The sequence below is a fragment of the Cibotium barometz genome, chromosome 32 (assembly GCF_041138505.1).
Source record: "Cibotium barometz isolate CiBa-2024 chromosome 32, ASM4113850v1, whole genome shotgun sequence".
In the NCBI taxonomy this organism is placed as follows: domain Eukaryota; kingdom Viridiplantae; phylum Streptophyta; class Polypodiopsida; order Cyatheales; family Cibotiaceae; genus Cibotium; species Cibotium barometz.
Window position 1 is genome coordinate 28,891,022 of NC_141077.1, and position 14,556 is coordinate 28,905,577.

Consider the following 14,556-nt stretch of genomic DNA (forward strand, 5'->3'; position numbering starts at 1 on the left):
CACTAACAAAATCTCACCCTGGCCAAAGCCCAATCTTTGGTCATCATGCTATGAACTCAAGGTATAATATCATGTCGCACTAAGAAGATCTAGATCGCCACAAATCATTCCATGGTGGTCTTGGCGCTCATTCTGCTAATTATAAGATACGGACCACTTCTATCAATCACCTCATGTTGAAGGGTCCACACGACTTTTACAACTAGCAAAGACCTAGCACGATGAACCTCTTTATCTCACCTATTACTGTTCATGCTGCCTCGATAAGCTTCTTGCCATCATGGGTACCCAAACCTTAGCCACCCAACTTTATGGCGTATCTTGGACCATCCACACCTCCCACCCCAACAATAGCTTCACCATTGACTTGGGTGACGTGATCACTATTAGGAACGGGGCCATAAAGCGCTTTTTGCCATATGAGGACTTAGTGTACATAGTTTCTTAAGACTAGTAATAGAAGCCAGACCATTCTTCAGTTTGGTTGGCCTAGTGTGAAAACTAGCTATTTGTATATAAGTCATTTTTGACAATAAGCAATACACAATGATTCCTTTGCAATAGTTTTCTTGTGAGCTCTCCTTCTTCCCTCTTTTTGCTTGCTTGCTAATGGATTCTTATATGCTTGATGGATGCTTGTTTGAATAGGTGTGATTGTAGGTTTCCCTCTTCCATTAGTTTCTTCTTTACCCGTCTTTTGTGAGAGAGAACCATCGTAGAGGACTATCTCTTCTTGTCTCTATCTAGGCATTGAGAGCCCTTTGGCAAGAAGCATTCCGGGGTGAGGATGAAGCTAGCACACGCACAATGAGATGTTGCATTTGCAGCTCGAAAGTAAGACCCGATGACACATACTTTTCGGCAAGGCTAAGGTAAAAGCTCTTGACTTGAACACCTTAGTCTACAACTACAAATTTCAAAGCCATTTATTTTCTTTATGGAAGGCATAGAGGTTAAGAATACCTCCACCACAAAGATCTACATCATTCTCAAAAGTATAATCTATTATACCTTTGGCAAAGCTAATTAATTATTTTGGCCATGATTCTTGCATAGTTATGATAGTAGTCACTCCCTTTGTTGGTGAGACCTATGATCTTGGACAAAGTATAATCAATTATGTCTTTGGTAAATTTTTGAGAGAGAGCCTCGTCGAGGTCTTGGCACACATCACACCATGCAAGAACTTGCTCTTCTTCAAACCCATATCTTTGCATATTGTACCACAGACTTGTTTATTAATGAGCTCGTGCAATGCATCGTCTTGAGAAAGCTCCAAAGGTTTGTCATGCATGAAAGCCTTTCTCATCTCCTCCACATTACCATCTTTGATGTGTTGTCGCCATACATCATGGGACGCTCAATTCTGTCCGTCCAACGAAGTGTCCCCTTAATTTGCAAAATCTGCAAGAGAATAATGCAACTCAAACAAATGCAGAAACAATTCTGAAATCGCAGATTTGGCACAATTACCAGTCCCTAGTGCAAGTTGACACTTCACTGGTCCCATGTGACTGTTTGCAACTAATGGCATGAAAGTATAGAGGACCAATAACACCAACACAAGCAACACACGTGTGGATAACTAGTTATGGAAGGTGGCACTACAGAGATTTCTGAGAATGGCTCCCAGCATCAGTTCTGCCATCCATAAGACTAGTTTATGTAATATCACCAATCACCACCACTTCTGACAACTACATCAACACCATGACTGGTGTTCATCCTTGAAGAGGTTATGATTGGGGATAAAGAACTATTTGTTCTCTCCAATTTTAGTTGTTAGTTTTCTAGCAGCGCCATGTATTGGCAATATATCTTTCAACTGAAGGTTTGGGTGGCAGGCTAATCCTTGAGAAGACTAACAATGAGCAGTTTCATGTATTGTTAATGAAAAAGGTTCAGCTTGTACACGGAAGGGAAGGGTTCTTCAAGTCTAGTCCATGAGAAAATACATGGCCGGGACCTCTAGTGAGCACACCAAAATCCTTGTCTTGTTTCAAAGCTGTTCTGCTTCTAGACCTGCAAGGATAGCGCCTATCTTGGGCAAATGTCTAATCCATCTCCTTGCCTACTATCAGTACCTTAGCGTGTTTAATATAACCATCTTGTAACAATGAGCAATATCCTTCTCAAATCCATGAGTGGATGGCATCAAAGTGTAGTGGAATGGCTTGAACCAAATCTCCTATGACTGGAAAACCTACGTGTGCACGTGTACGTGCAAGCGAGCGAGAGAGAGAGAGAGAGAGAGAGAGAGAGAGAGAGAGGCATCTGGAGGCTAAAATTTATCAATCCTTAATTATTCAGACCGTTCAATCATCTCAAATTGTGAATCGTGGGATTTATAGGCAAGTCCACAGAGCAGGTTCTAGATGAAATAACATTAAGCAGCTCTTTCTTTAATGGAGGGTTTCTAGAATCCCCTTCACACTAGGCCTTCCAACCGGATTAAGAATTAGCTTTAGCACTGAGAACAGCAGCAATTAGCTCTGCATTTTTCGTGACACGTATCTCTCTGGAAATTTTACCAATACTGCACCTAGCTGCTTTGCTTGATACATTAGGTAAGTAAATATCCTGTATCAGTGAGACTACCTTGCAGATTGCCACTCCTCCTGTGGAATGGGACTCTAGGGAATTTGCATCCTTTCGCTCATGAAGTAGTAGATGTCTAACCCAAAGAACGAAAGGATGGCAGGCTAGAAAACTGTCTCCAATCATCAGCTACTTAGATGTGAACAATATAATGTACAACAGCTTACAGCCTTCAAAACATGCAAATAGCCATTTTTTACACTGCTGAAAGCTAGTGATCAGATAGAATGTCAAACTACTCCCCAGAAATTACCATATTTTAAATAACATCGACACTTGAAATTTGTGCTTGAAAAAAATTAATTGCAACTCCACAGCTAAATGAATTCAAAACCGTCCCATTTCATAAATTAAAAAATCAACTGGTTGTGAAGTATTGGAACTCTTGCACAGGGACATGACAGGTGTACAAATAACCCAAGAACAGTCCGGTTTGACAAACTATCCACATCTCTGTCAGCATTGTGTCTCTCCATAATGAGCCCACAGCTGACCTATGCAACATGCTTTTGTTCAAAATTATGATGAAAAAAACTGCACAGGCGTGTAAAAAATTTGCCGCGGAAAACCTCCTTTCCAGCACGCGTTCTCTTGTAGTGTACAAATGAGGGTACAGGTTTACCTGAGATGAGAAAAAGACTCATCTCTGGTCATTGAAAAACGGATGTCTCAGTGCCTCTTTTGCTTTCAATCGCTCCAATGGATCAAATTTAAGGAGACCTTGCAGCAAGTCAATCAAAGAACCTGCAGAATGGTCCACATACTGCATCACAAGATTCTGCAGAGACAGCCAAACATCAAACTCCAAGTACCTGCTTAACACAATAAGTTTTCTACCATCAAACTTTAGGCTTTACTCACCCTTAGCCGAGGCAATCTTCTGACAGCCCTGATACTTTCCCTGGCAGTAGCCCCCTCAGGCCAGTTTAATTCTCGTCTATGTCTAAAGTATTTTTCAGCCCTCCGACTACAGAGGGGGAGCAAAAACCAGGTCAGATCTCAAGGGGAAAACAGCAATAGAAAGAACCAAGCTTTGCCTGATGCACCGCCAGCACATATAAGAAGATCCTCACATCCTTTAGTAGACATGCATGAAGACTCGTAATGAACCAAAAGGGCAAAGTAGAAAGAGACTCACTCAACCCTCTTTATCATGTGTTGAGGGATCGGCCCAAGAACTCGCTCCATCATGGCAAGATGTTCCAGATTTTCATGTGTTTGAAACAGTGCTTCACCCTTATACAAAACAAAAGGTGATTAGAGACCAAATATAACAGTGAGCAATCCTGAAAAGAGCAATGTGACCGAAAAAGCTTACTGAGCACAACTCCACAAGAATACACCCAATGCTCCACATATCACAAGGATAACTCCACCCAAGACCTAACACACGGAATACAAAAAGGAAGCATGAAGTGAGACTTCTTCCAGTAGAAAACAAGCCACTTCTTAAGAAAGTACCAGAGCAAATGGCATAGTTACTGCTTCTGTGCAGTTTCTGCTCACCAAGTATTACTTCAGGGGCACGATAATGCCTCGTTGAGACTATTGAGCAATGGTGCCGGCTTTCAAATGTGGCACTGCCAAAATCAATGAGCTTTATCTGGTTGGACTTAGGAATGCATGTGAAGTGTTTTCCAGGTTGGGAGCTCTACAAACAGAAAAACATTAGTATTAGTCAGAAAAATGATACATCATAAACACCACCAAAGTTCAACAAAAATGCAACTTTAATACACTACATGCAAACACCTAGGCAAATTACAATTTTCACCTTGCAATCGGGAAGCTTTACGTAGTCTGATGATACTAGCAAGATATTTTCAGGCTTCAGATCTGTATGGATGAGAGTAAGCTCATGCATGTCTACAAAATCAGGTAGAACATGTATCAATACTCAGATGACTATCAGCAAATATGGCAGCCCAATATGCTGAAATACAGAAAACCTTACATGCTACAGACTGCAGAAGCTGCAGACCAAAGTCGCGGACCAGGTCGACAGGAAAGGGCCTGTAACTGTTCTTCAATAGAAAATCATACAAACTAGGTCCAAGCCTGTCACAAACCTGCAAAAAGCAAAAATCCAGATAATATCAGTGTGTGACATCAGTGAGCTACAAATGAACATTCTTTTGACAGTTGAAGTCTGCCCTACACTCCCATGGGCCTCAACATAAGGAATGAAAGATCTACTTACAATGCATATATGTTTGCGGTAATCGAACCAGCATCTTAAACGAACACAGCCCCTGCAATAGCCAGCAAACAGATGTGTTTGTTAGATGGGATCCAATAAAGGCCATGGATCACTCCCATCCATTACAAAAAGAGCATATACAAACTGAAGCTAGCAGTGTCACTAACTATCTCGCAACATGAATGTGATAAGACAGACCGTGAGCCAGTCCTGTCGTGCTTGGCAAGCACACGCAGTACATCTATTTCAATCATAGCAGCATCACGATACTTCTGAACATTTCGAATGACTTTTATAGCTACATAATCCTGCTCCTCACGATCCCAACATTCCAATACCCTGCCAAATGTCCCTGCAGGACTCCACAGTATATCATTTCATCCCTCCAACGTAAAGTCTTCGGATGTCATACCCACAACTCAATGCCAAGCAAACTTCAAAACATTCTGAAGACAAGCTCCCAACAAAAACAAAGTTATTCTGCCAATTTACCAGTACGACCAATGTCCCTGACCCAACTTTGCTTCAAGAAAAGCACTCTAATGTAAACCCAGTATCAATATTCAAGCACCACATCACCACAGTAAAACTCATCCACAGAGACAAACCCACATAAACAAAATCTCCTGCATACCCACTTCCGCATCAAAAGACAGACACGATTCATGATCAAAATCTTCTATTAGAGGTATCCACATGATGGCTAGCAGTCTACAGCTAGACATCGTCAAAACAAAAATGTATCCAAAACAGAATAGGGGACAGACTCCATCTTTCAATGTGTTAAAAAACAAGGTAGAATAGATGGCACCTGTAAGGTAAGAAAAAGGAAGTGACATACCTTCCCCCATCTTGCTGAGAATTTTGTCTGCACGCCCAAACACGGAAAAACACCACATGAAATTTGGAGGTCAGAACAACTCATCAACTGGAGAGGAATTTAAAAAAGCAATACAGCTGAAATTCAATGTCAAGCCAACATGAAAAAACCCTTTAGTGAATGAGTGAAATGCATGGCAAATCAAACCACATATGAGCTTATGTAGAAGTGAATCAAGCTGCCAAGTTGTAAGCCAAGATGCTGTGTAGGATTAGCAAGTGTCATTACAGCGGGAAGTAATATTTTCTCCAAGCTCAAACATGTAGTGCCCATCTTTGTCATCTTCACGCCAAGGAGGGGATTGAGCCCGGGCAGCTCCATTCACAAAGGCATTCAGAGGAGCAGGGCCGGACCCTGCTCGAGCAGCAGCGCCCCCCCTGTCATGCCTTTCATGCTCCATATAATGATGCCCACTGTGGGCAATAGGCTGGGCCTACACAAAGCCATCCGGCATCCATGTTCCACCATCATAAACATACTCTTTTTTATGTTATAATGAAACCCTTAGCCCCCATGTTCCCCACACTCAAACAGCCTACCGTCAAGTCAGCATAAGGCCAGAAAACCCTTGCTTTTTGCAGCATGTTTTTGAACTTCAAACAAAACTACTTTGTCATACCCTAAATCTGACCTTAGAAACTACACTGACGTACCCCTAACCCTAGACTCCACAAACATAATTAGAAAACATCTGAAAATGAAAAGAAACCGACGAGCAACCAACCTCGTCTCTTCTTACAGCCGCTTCATCATAGGTGAGTCTGCCGCGCTTCTCAGGCCGCCGGTCAAAATCCACGAGGGCAGCCATAGATCCGGAGCTCTGCGCAGACGACTATGGCATGCACCAACGCGCTAGAACGCAGCCAAGCTTTGCCAGGGAAATTGGCTATGGCTGTAGCAATAACACAGAGTAGGGGAGACGAAGACGATGTGCCGAACCCTAACTTCGAACGAATAATTTTCGTGAATGAACCTTTTTACTGGCTCTATTGTCTCCAAACAAAAATTCTATTTATTAAAAGGCTTCTTTAACGTGCTCTTTGTGAAGGGCACAGTGTAGTGGACCTTTCCACTCAAGAGGCTTGCCCGGTGTGGGTCGAAATCATGGGACTCCCGCCGTAGCAACTAGTTTGCCTAAATGTCTTCAACAGGAGGTGACCTGGGCAAGGATGGTTAGAGAAGTGATTGAATAATCTGATGTTCAAATTAAAGGCAGGTGGCTTGGACTGGATTGGAAAGATAAGTTGTTATCCTATGCTCCCTTGAGAATTGTGAGCTCCTCCTTTTGAAGGTTTTTATGTCTCGATTGGAAAGAAGTGATGGGTTTGATGAATTGGGATGGATGTACTAGGGCATCAAGGAATTCCTTCTTCAGTCTTGGAATTTGGTGGACTCATAAATTCACCCCCCCCCTTAGCTTAGCTTAATGTAGGAATAGCTAAGAAATTACATAACAAAGGGCTGAGGAGGTTGGGGGATTGTTAAGATTGTTCTGAGGTTGGATGGAAAGAATTGAATCAGATTAGGGAGGAGTTTGGAATGCAGTGGAGGGATATATAGGTTGTAAGCCATATTCTAGAGGAAATTGAGAAGGGATGGGTCTCTACTGCTCACAATGGGGCATGCTAGCTAAAGGATTGGTCTTGGTTTAATGGAGCTAAGCTGGATAGAGTCACTACTAAAGCACTATATGAAGAGATGTGCAAGAGTGAGATCAATGTGATGTATTGCAACAAAATTTGGAAAGTAAGGTGGAGCTTGAATACTTGGATGAAAAGATGGAGATTGATATGGGAACTAGATATTCTTATGAAAGCTCAGACCTTTTGTGGAGGGTCTGCATCATGTGGGCTCTGCCCATTGGATATAAATTGCTACAGAGGAACTTCACATCTGGAACTTACCCTAGATGTAGATCAGCAATTGAAGATAGCAGATATACCTTTTGGGACTCCCTTGCTATTAGAGGATTATGGGGAAAGATTGACAAATGGGTGGTAGGGTGCATGGGGGTTAAGGGAACTTGGGGGGACTGGCTACTAGGGAGGATGAATGAAGAGGCATGGCCTATTAATATAATATTCCGTCTTATTAGATATCGTTGTTTATGGGAGATTTGGAATTCCAAGAATTTGTTGATATCTGGATGTGTCAGAGTTGATGTATAAGTGTGCTAAGATAGTCCAGGTCTTACAAGCTGGGATAAACTAAGTTAGGTCCAAGTCTTAGGGATATTAGCACATATTGGGGCATCTTAACAATTTTTGATATGTGGCAGGTTTACACATGGAAGAGATTTAAAGATAAAGTATCCTATATTTGGTACCAAAACCAAGAAATGGTACCAAAAGGAGAAGCAGTCTGTGCATACATTTGTGGATTTAATTGAAAATCCCTTGGACAAGAGACCATATGTGAAAATTTAGACAAAAGGGGACTATTTGGAAGAGCTGACTCCTAAGAGATGTACTTTTAAATCTCTTCTTGTGGCATGTATGTAGTTGGGGTATCATATTTCATGGGAGCACTCATCTTTTGTTTGGGAGGAGGAGAGATGGGACCAAATTTGTAACTTGCTTAATAGTGACTAGGAGTAAGATAGTTATGGTAGGTGTAAAAAGAGTTCCTTTGTATATGGTAACTTTCATGTTATAAATATAAATATCTTCTGTTCCCAAAAAAAAAAAACTCATGCCAAAAATTCATATGAAAAAACTTTCCATTCATGATCAGAAAAGAGATTTTAAAAAATAGGGGGAGAGTTCTCTATGGTCGGATCTCCCATTATAGAGATTTTCTTTGTGGGGTGTGATAAATATTTTCCTTGCAAAGAGAGAGAGTGTCTGTGTGTGTGAGAGATTGTCTCTATGATCTAAGAGAGGGAAGTTGATCACAGAGAGAGAGAGAGAGAGAGAGAGAGAGAGAGAGAGAGTATCTTTGTCTTGATACATCCGTGAGAAGGAGAAACACTACGCGATCCCAAGCCAACCTTGTGAAAGAAGAGACGCTTGAAAAAAAGTATTTTACTGAAGGTTCAATTTTTAATGCTCATTGATGTTCTAAAATCTAGAGATTAGTCATTTTTTATTTTTACAAACGTTATGCCTCCTTTTGTCATTAAAATTACTCAATGCCTACCACCCTTTCATGCATTCTTCATTGTCCTCCTACCCTTGCATGTCCCTCCTACTCCTCCTTCTCCTCGTGCATGTCCCCCTCCTCTTTTGCCTCTCCCTTGTCAAGTACAGAGAAAGAGAGCCGAATGAGAGAGAGAGAGGGGGGGGCAGGGAATCATGGCACTCAAAAATAATAATAAAAAATCACAAGAGAGAAATCGCCCTGCTTACACATGTACGGTCTGACGAGAGAGAGAGAGAGAGAGAGAGAGAGAGAGAGAGAGAGAGAGAGGGGGGGGGAGTGGGGGCAAGGGAATCATGGCACTCAAAAACAATAATAATAAATCACGAGAGAGAAATCACCCTGCCTACGCATGTACGGTTTGACGAGAGAGAGAGAGAGAGAGAGAGAGAGAGAGAGAGAGAGAGAGAGAGAGAGAGAGAGAGAGAGAGAGAGAGAGAGAGAGCAAGGGAATCATGGCACTTAAAAGTAATAATAAAAAATCACGAGAGAGAAATCACCCTGCCTATGTATGTACGGTCTGACGAGAGAGAGAGAGAGAGAGAGAGAGAGAGAGAGAGAGAGAGAGAGAGAGAGAGAGAGAGAGAGAGAGAGAGAGAGAGAGAGAGAGAGAGAGAATCTCCCTTCTTAAGCACGCATGATGAGAGTAAGAGAGAGAAGCTTTTGCCTACAATCCCATGTCCATGAGTTGGAGGACGTGCGCTCCATGCCCTGACCTCATGCGAAGACAAAGAAGAGAAAGGGGCTTGGCACCCTCAACCAAAGGAGAGAGAGGGGTTGCGTCCCTCTAGGACAAATGGAGGGAGAGAGAGAGAGAGAGAGGCTCGGCCTCATGCACAAATAAGAGAGAGAGTGAGAGAGACAGACAAACAGAGATAGTGAGAGGGAGAGAGACATAGGTAGGGCCTCTTTTTTTGGGGATCAAAATTTATGGAATATGCCTTTGGATTAAGGTTTTAAACCTTGAAGCACACAAGATTTAGGAGTTTTTTAATGATTATGATGGGAAATTTAGTGTGCAATTTTATGGCACCTGGGCTTGGGTGATTTAATTGTTTTATGACACCCGAAATTGGGTGATTTAATTTTTTTCCTCTCATTTGGGTATGACACTTAGGATCTCTCTCTCTCTCTCTCTCTCTCTCTCTCTCTCTCTCTCTCTCTCTCTCGTGCGCGTGTGCGTGCATGCACGCACACACACACACAAATTGACTGTACTTTTTTTCTATGTCACTATTCCTCCCTCTCTCTCTCTCTCTCTCTCTCTCTCTCTCTCTCTCTCTCTCTCTCTCTCTCTCTCTCTCTCTCTCTCTCTTTATGTCTCTTTCTCTCTTTTTGACAAGGGAGAAGTGAAGGAGGAGGGGACATGTAGAGGTAAAAGGAGGATAATAAGGGGACAAGGAATCCTTAGAGAAAAGGTTAACAAAAATAAAATGGTAGGTGAGTAGATATGGACCTCTACACTAAAGACCATAGCCTAAGCCTCATGCCAAAAATTCATATGAAAAAACTTTCCATTCATGATCAGAAAAGAGATTTTAAAAAATAGGGGGAGAGGTTCTCTATGGTCGGATCTCTCATTATAGAGATTTTCTTTGTGGGGTGTGATAAATATTTTCCTTGCAACAAAGAGAGAGAGTGTCTCTGTGTGTGAGATTATCTCTATGATCTAAGAGAGGGAAGTTGATCGAGAGAGAGAGAGAGAGAGAGAGAGAGAGAGAGAGAGAGAGAGAGAGAGAGAGAGAGTATCTTTGCCTTGATACATCCGTGAGAAGGAGAAACACTACGCGTTCCCAAGCCAACCTTGTGAAAGAAGAGACGCTTGAAAAAAAGTATTTTATTGAAGGTTCAATTTTTAATGCTCATTGATGTTCTAAAATCTAGAGATTAGTCATTTTTTATTTTTACAAACGTTATGCCTCCTTTTGTCATTAAAATTACTTAATGCCTACCACCCTTTCATGCATTCTTCATTGTCCTCCTACCCTTGCACATCCCTCCTACTCCTCCTTCTCCTTGTGCATGTCCCCCTCCTCTTTTGCCTCTCCCTTGTCAAGTACAGAGAAAGAGAGCCAATTGAGAGAGAGAGAGAGAGAGAGAGAGAGAGAGAGAGAGAGAGGGGGGGGGGGCAAGGGAATCATGGCACTCAAAAATAATAATAATAAATCACGACAGAGAAATCACCCTGCCTACACATGTACGGTCTGACGAGAGAGAGAGAGAGAGAGAGAGAGAGAGAGAGAGAGAGAGAGAGAGAGAGAGAGAGAGAGAGAGAGAGAGAGAGAGAGAGAGAGAGAGAGAGAGAGAGGGGGGGGGGGGAGTGGGGGCAAGGGAATCACGGCACTCAAAAATAATAATAAAAATCATGAGAGAGAAATCACCCTGCCTACGCATGTACGGTCTGACGAGAGAGAGAGAGAGAGAGAGAGAGAGAGAGAGAGAGAGAGAGAGAGAGAGAGAGAGAGAGAATCTCCCTTCTTAAGCACGCATGATGAGAGCAAGAGAGAGAAGCTTTTGCCTACAATCCCATGTCCATGAGTTGGAGGACGTGCGCTCCATGCCCTGACCTCATGCGAAGACAAAGAAGAGAAAGGGGCTTGGCACCCTCAACCAAAGGAGAGAGAGGGCTTGCGTCTCTCTAGGACAAATGGAGGGAGAGAGAGAGAGAGAGAGAGAGAGATAGAGGCTCGGCCTCATGCACAAATAAGAGAGAGAGTGAGAGAGACAGACAAACAGAGATAGTGAGAGGGAGAGAGACATAGGCAGGGCCTCTTTTTTTGGGATCAAAATTTATGGAATATGCCTTTGGATTAAGGTTTTAAACCTTGAAGCACACAAGATTTAGGAGTTTTTTAATGATTATGATGGAAAATTTAGTGTGCAATTTTATGGCACCTGGGCTTGGGTGATTTAATTGTTTTATGACACCCGAAATTGGGTGATTTAATTTTTTTCCTCTCATTTGGGTATGACACTTAGGATCTCTCTCTCTCTCTCTCTCTCTCTCTCTCTCTCTCTCTCTCTCTCTCTCTCGTGCGTGCGCGTGCTTGCATGCACGCACACACAAATTGGATTGCACTTTTTTTCTATGTCACTATTCCTCTCTCTCTCTCTCTCTCTCTCTCTCTCTCTCTCTATGTCTCTTTCTCTCTTTTTGACAAGGGAGAAGTGAAGGAGGAGGGGACATGTAGAGGTAAAAGGAGGATAATAAGGGGACAAGGAATCCTTAGAGAAAAGGTTAACAAAAATGAAATGGTAGGTGAGTAGATATGGACCTCTACACTAAAGACCATAGCCTAAGCCTCCAATAGTATGTAGCTATAGTGTGAAATGGTAGGTGAGTAGGTATGGACCTCTACACTAGAGACTATAGCCTAAGCCTCCAAGCCTCCCTTGAGTATGCCCCATGCCCCTATTATATAGGAGGGCCCTCAAGTGACTCTTGACTTTCCATTTCCCATGTGTGACCCTTGGATGCCTGACCCTAACCTTAACCCTTAAGGTTGGTCCTAACCCATGCTCCACTAGAGCTTGTTCCCATGCTCCCATGCTCACAAGCCTAATGTGGGTTAGCCTCCTAGTATATGCACACATAATGTGCATATAACAAGGATAATAAGGGGACAAGGAATCCTTAGAGAAAAGGTTAAAAACCTTATAGCAAAGTTTTTTTTGGGAACAAAAAATCGTTATATTTATAAGATAAGAGCAACCATTTACAAAGGACCTCTTTTTACAACTTCCACATCCATCCTACTTCCGACTATTAATTAGCTTACAAATTTGGTCCCACCTCTCCTCCTCCCCAACAAAAGATGAATGTTCCCAAGATACATGATAACCTGATCGCATACGTACCACAAGTAAAGAGTCAGTGGTGCAACCCTTGGGAGTCTGCTCTTCCATATAGTCTTCCTTAGTCCAAATTTTCACATCTAGTCTCATGCCAATAAGGTTCTCAATAAAGGCCAAAGATGTATAAACTGGTTTCTTCTCCTTCAAATACCATCTTCTAGTCTTGGGTCCAAATTTTGGGTACTTTGTCTTCAAATCTTTCCTAGTGTAACACTGCCACATGTTAAAGTTTATTAGGTTACCCTAGTACATGCTAACATCTTAGGAGCCTCAAACCAACTCAACCTATCTTAAAAAAAATTCATCATTCATTTTATTTACATAATACACAAACACATCTATACATCAACTTTGACACATCCAACCCCCCTGACTAGACCCTTTTTAAAGTATCAATAAGTTCATGGAGTTCCAAATCTCCCAGAGGTAGCAATATCTAATAAGACTGAATACTAGATTAATAGCCCCTTCAGCTTCATTCAATCTCCCCAGTCCCTTTGAGTCCCACAACAAAGTACCCATTAATCAATCCTACCCCAAAGCCCCCTAATAAATAGTAAAGGAGGACAATAAGGGGGACAAAAAATCCTTAGAGAAAAGGTTAAAAATCTTACAGCAAAGTTTATAAATATTAATCTTCTAATGTTTGATATTAATTAATTAATGCCCGTGCTAATAATTAATTAATGACAAGAGGGTGAATAGGTGCCTATGATGATAAGATTAGTCCTAAAAGGATTTTGGATTGGTACCTATTTTATCAAGGTTAAACCTTCTCCAAATGGATAACATTCTTTTCAAGACATCATTTGGTATCATTCCAAGGGTGAGAGTAAGACATCAACATCAATATCTAGATGAGCCTTTTCATACGAGGAAAATCGGCATTGGGTTGTGTTGATTGTTTTCAATAGAGGTGGGGTGGAATGGAAATGATCAATAACCAAAAGATGATTTATCTAAATATGCTCATCTCGGTAGTAAGATTACTGAATGATTTACGAGGTAGTGTGCTTGTGTTGGGTTAGATGCTTCTTAATTGGAAGCACCAAACATACATTTATTAGTAATTCACAAATAGAAGAATAAAAAGAATTCATAGATAGATGCACTAATCATGCCATAGCCTGGTGGTAATATGGTAATGTTTCGAAATGTGGACTAAAGGTTAAAACTTGACAAAGCCTAATATGTTTTGGTGTTTTGCCCTATTTTCCCTGACCTCTATTCCTAGATTGGCCAAAGTAACGGGAAACTCTTTTGAATGGCGAATGGACCCATGTGTCACACAAGATGAGCAAAAAAATCCAATTACTAAAATGTGTATGTAGTGTGGATGATAAAGAGGTGTCTTTGTGTAAGTGAGTGTTTGTGCATGCATGAGTGTGCATACGTGTGCACACTTGCATGCTCGCACATGTTTATAAGTATGAGCACATGTGTGAGAACTTGCATATATCTACATGTGTTTGTGTGAATGGAGGGATTAAAGAATGATTCTGCTTGTGTTGGGTTAGATGCTTCTTTATTGGAAGCACCAAACATACATTTATTAGTAATTCACAAATGAAGAACAAAAAGAATTCCTAGATAGATGCACCAATTAGGCTATAGCCTAGTGTTAATATGGCAATTTTTCAAATTGTGGACTAAAGGTTAAAACTTGATAAAGCTTTGGCATAGCGCTATTTTTCCTGACCTTTGTTCCTAGATTGGCCTAAAGTGATGGGAAACTCTTTTGGATGGTGAATGGACCCATGTGTCACATAAGATGAGCAAAAATTTCCATTGGAACCTTACAATTACTAAAATGTGTATGTCGTGTGGATGATAAAGAGGTGTCTTTGTGTAAGTGAGTGTTTGTGCATGTATGGGTGTGCATATG

At 41.5% G+C, this 14,556-nt stretch overlaps 1 protein-coding gene across 4 annotated transcripts; it reads right to left on the reverse strand.

Annotated features, from left to right (window-relative positions):
• Positions 1-2,916: 2,916 nt before the first annotated feature.
• On the reverse strand, positions 2,917-6,677 carry LOC147620059 (serine/threonine-protein kinase AFC1-like). 4 transcript variants are annotated; one of them, XM_086772209.1, is made up of 12 exons: positions 6,403-6,677; positions 5,907-6,111; positions 5,640-5,666; positions 4,997-5,150; positions 4,799-4,850; positions 4,553-4,667; positions 4,373-4,464; positions 4,105-4,249; positions 3,917-3,981; positions 3,737-3,834; positions 3,460-3,565; positions 2,917-3,376 (listed from the first exon to the last, which is right to left on the reverse strand). In XM_086772209.1, exons 1-12 carry the CDS (start codon positions 6,484-6,486, stop codon positions 3,239-3,241), a joined length of 1,281 nt encoding a protein of 426 aa, XP_086628335.1. In that variant the 5' UTR covers positions 6,487-6,677; the 3' UTR covers positions 2,917-3,238. The 4 variants fall into 4 exon arrangements, 3 of the variants coding, with proteins under 3 accessions (XP_086628335.1, XP_086628334.1, XP_086628336.1); XR_015261743.1 differs by having other exon boundaries at positions 3,334-3,376; positions 3,460-3,635; XM_086772208.1 differs by having other exon boundaries at positions 3,917-4,249.
• Positions 6,678-14,556: the final 7,879 nt, after the last annotated feature.

Bases quoted from the DNA above. Each gene is read 5' to 3' on its own strand.
- LOC147620059 (XM_086772208.1), bottom strand. From the start codon at position 6,486: ATGGCTGCCCTCGTGGATTTTGACCGGCGGCCTGAGAAGCGCGGCAGA. The intron at 6,112-6,402 runs GTTGGTTGCTCG...GGCTTTGTGTAG, and splicing joins CGGCTGTAAGAAGAGACGAG to GCCCAGCCTATTGCCCACAG. The intron at 5,667-5,906 runs GTAATGACACTT...TTGGGCGTGCAG, and splicing joins AGAAAATATTACTTCCCGCT to ACAAAATTCTCAGCAAGATG.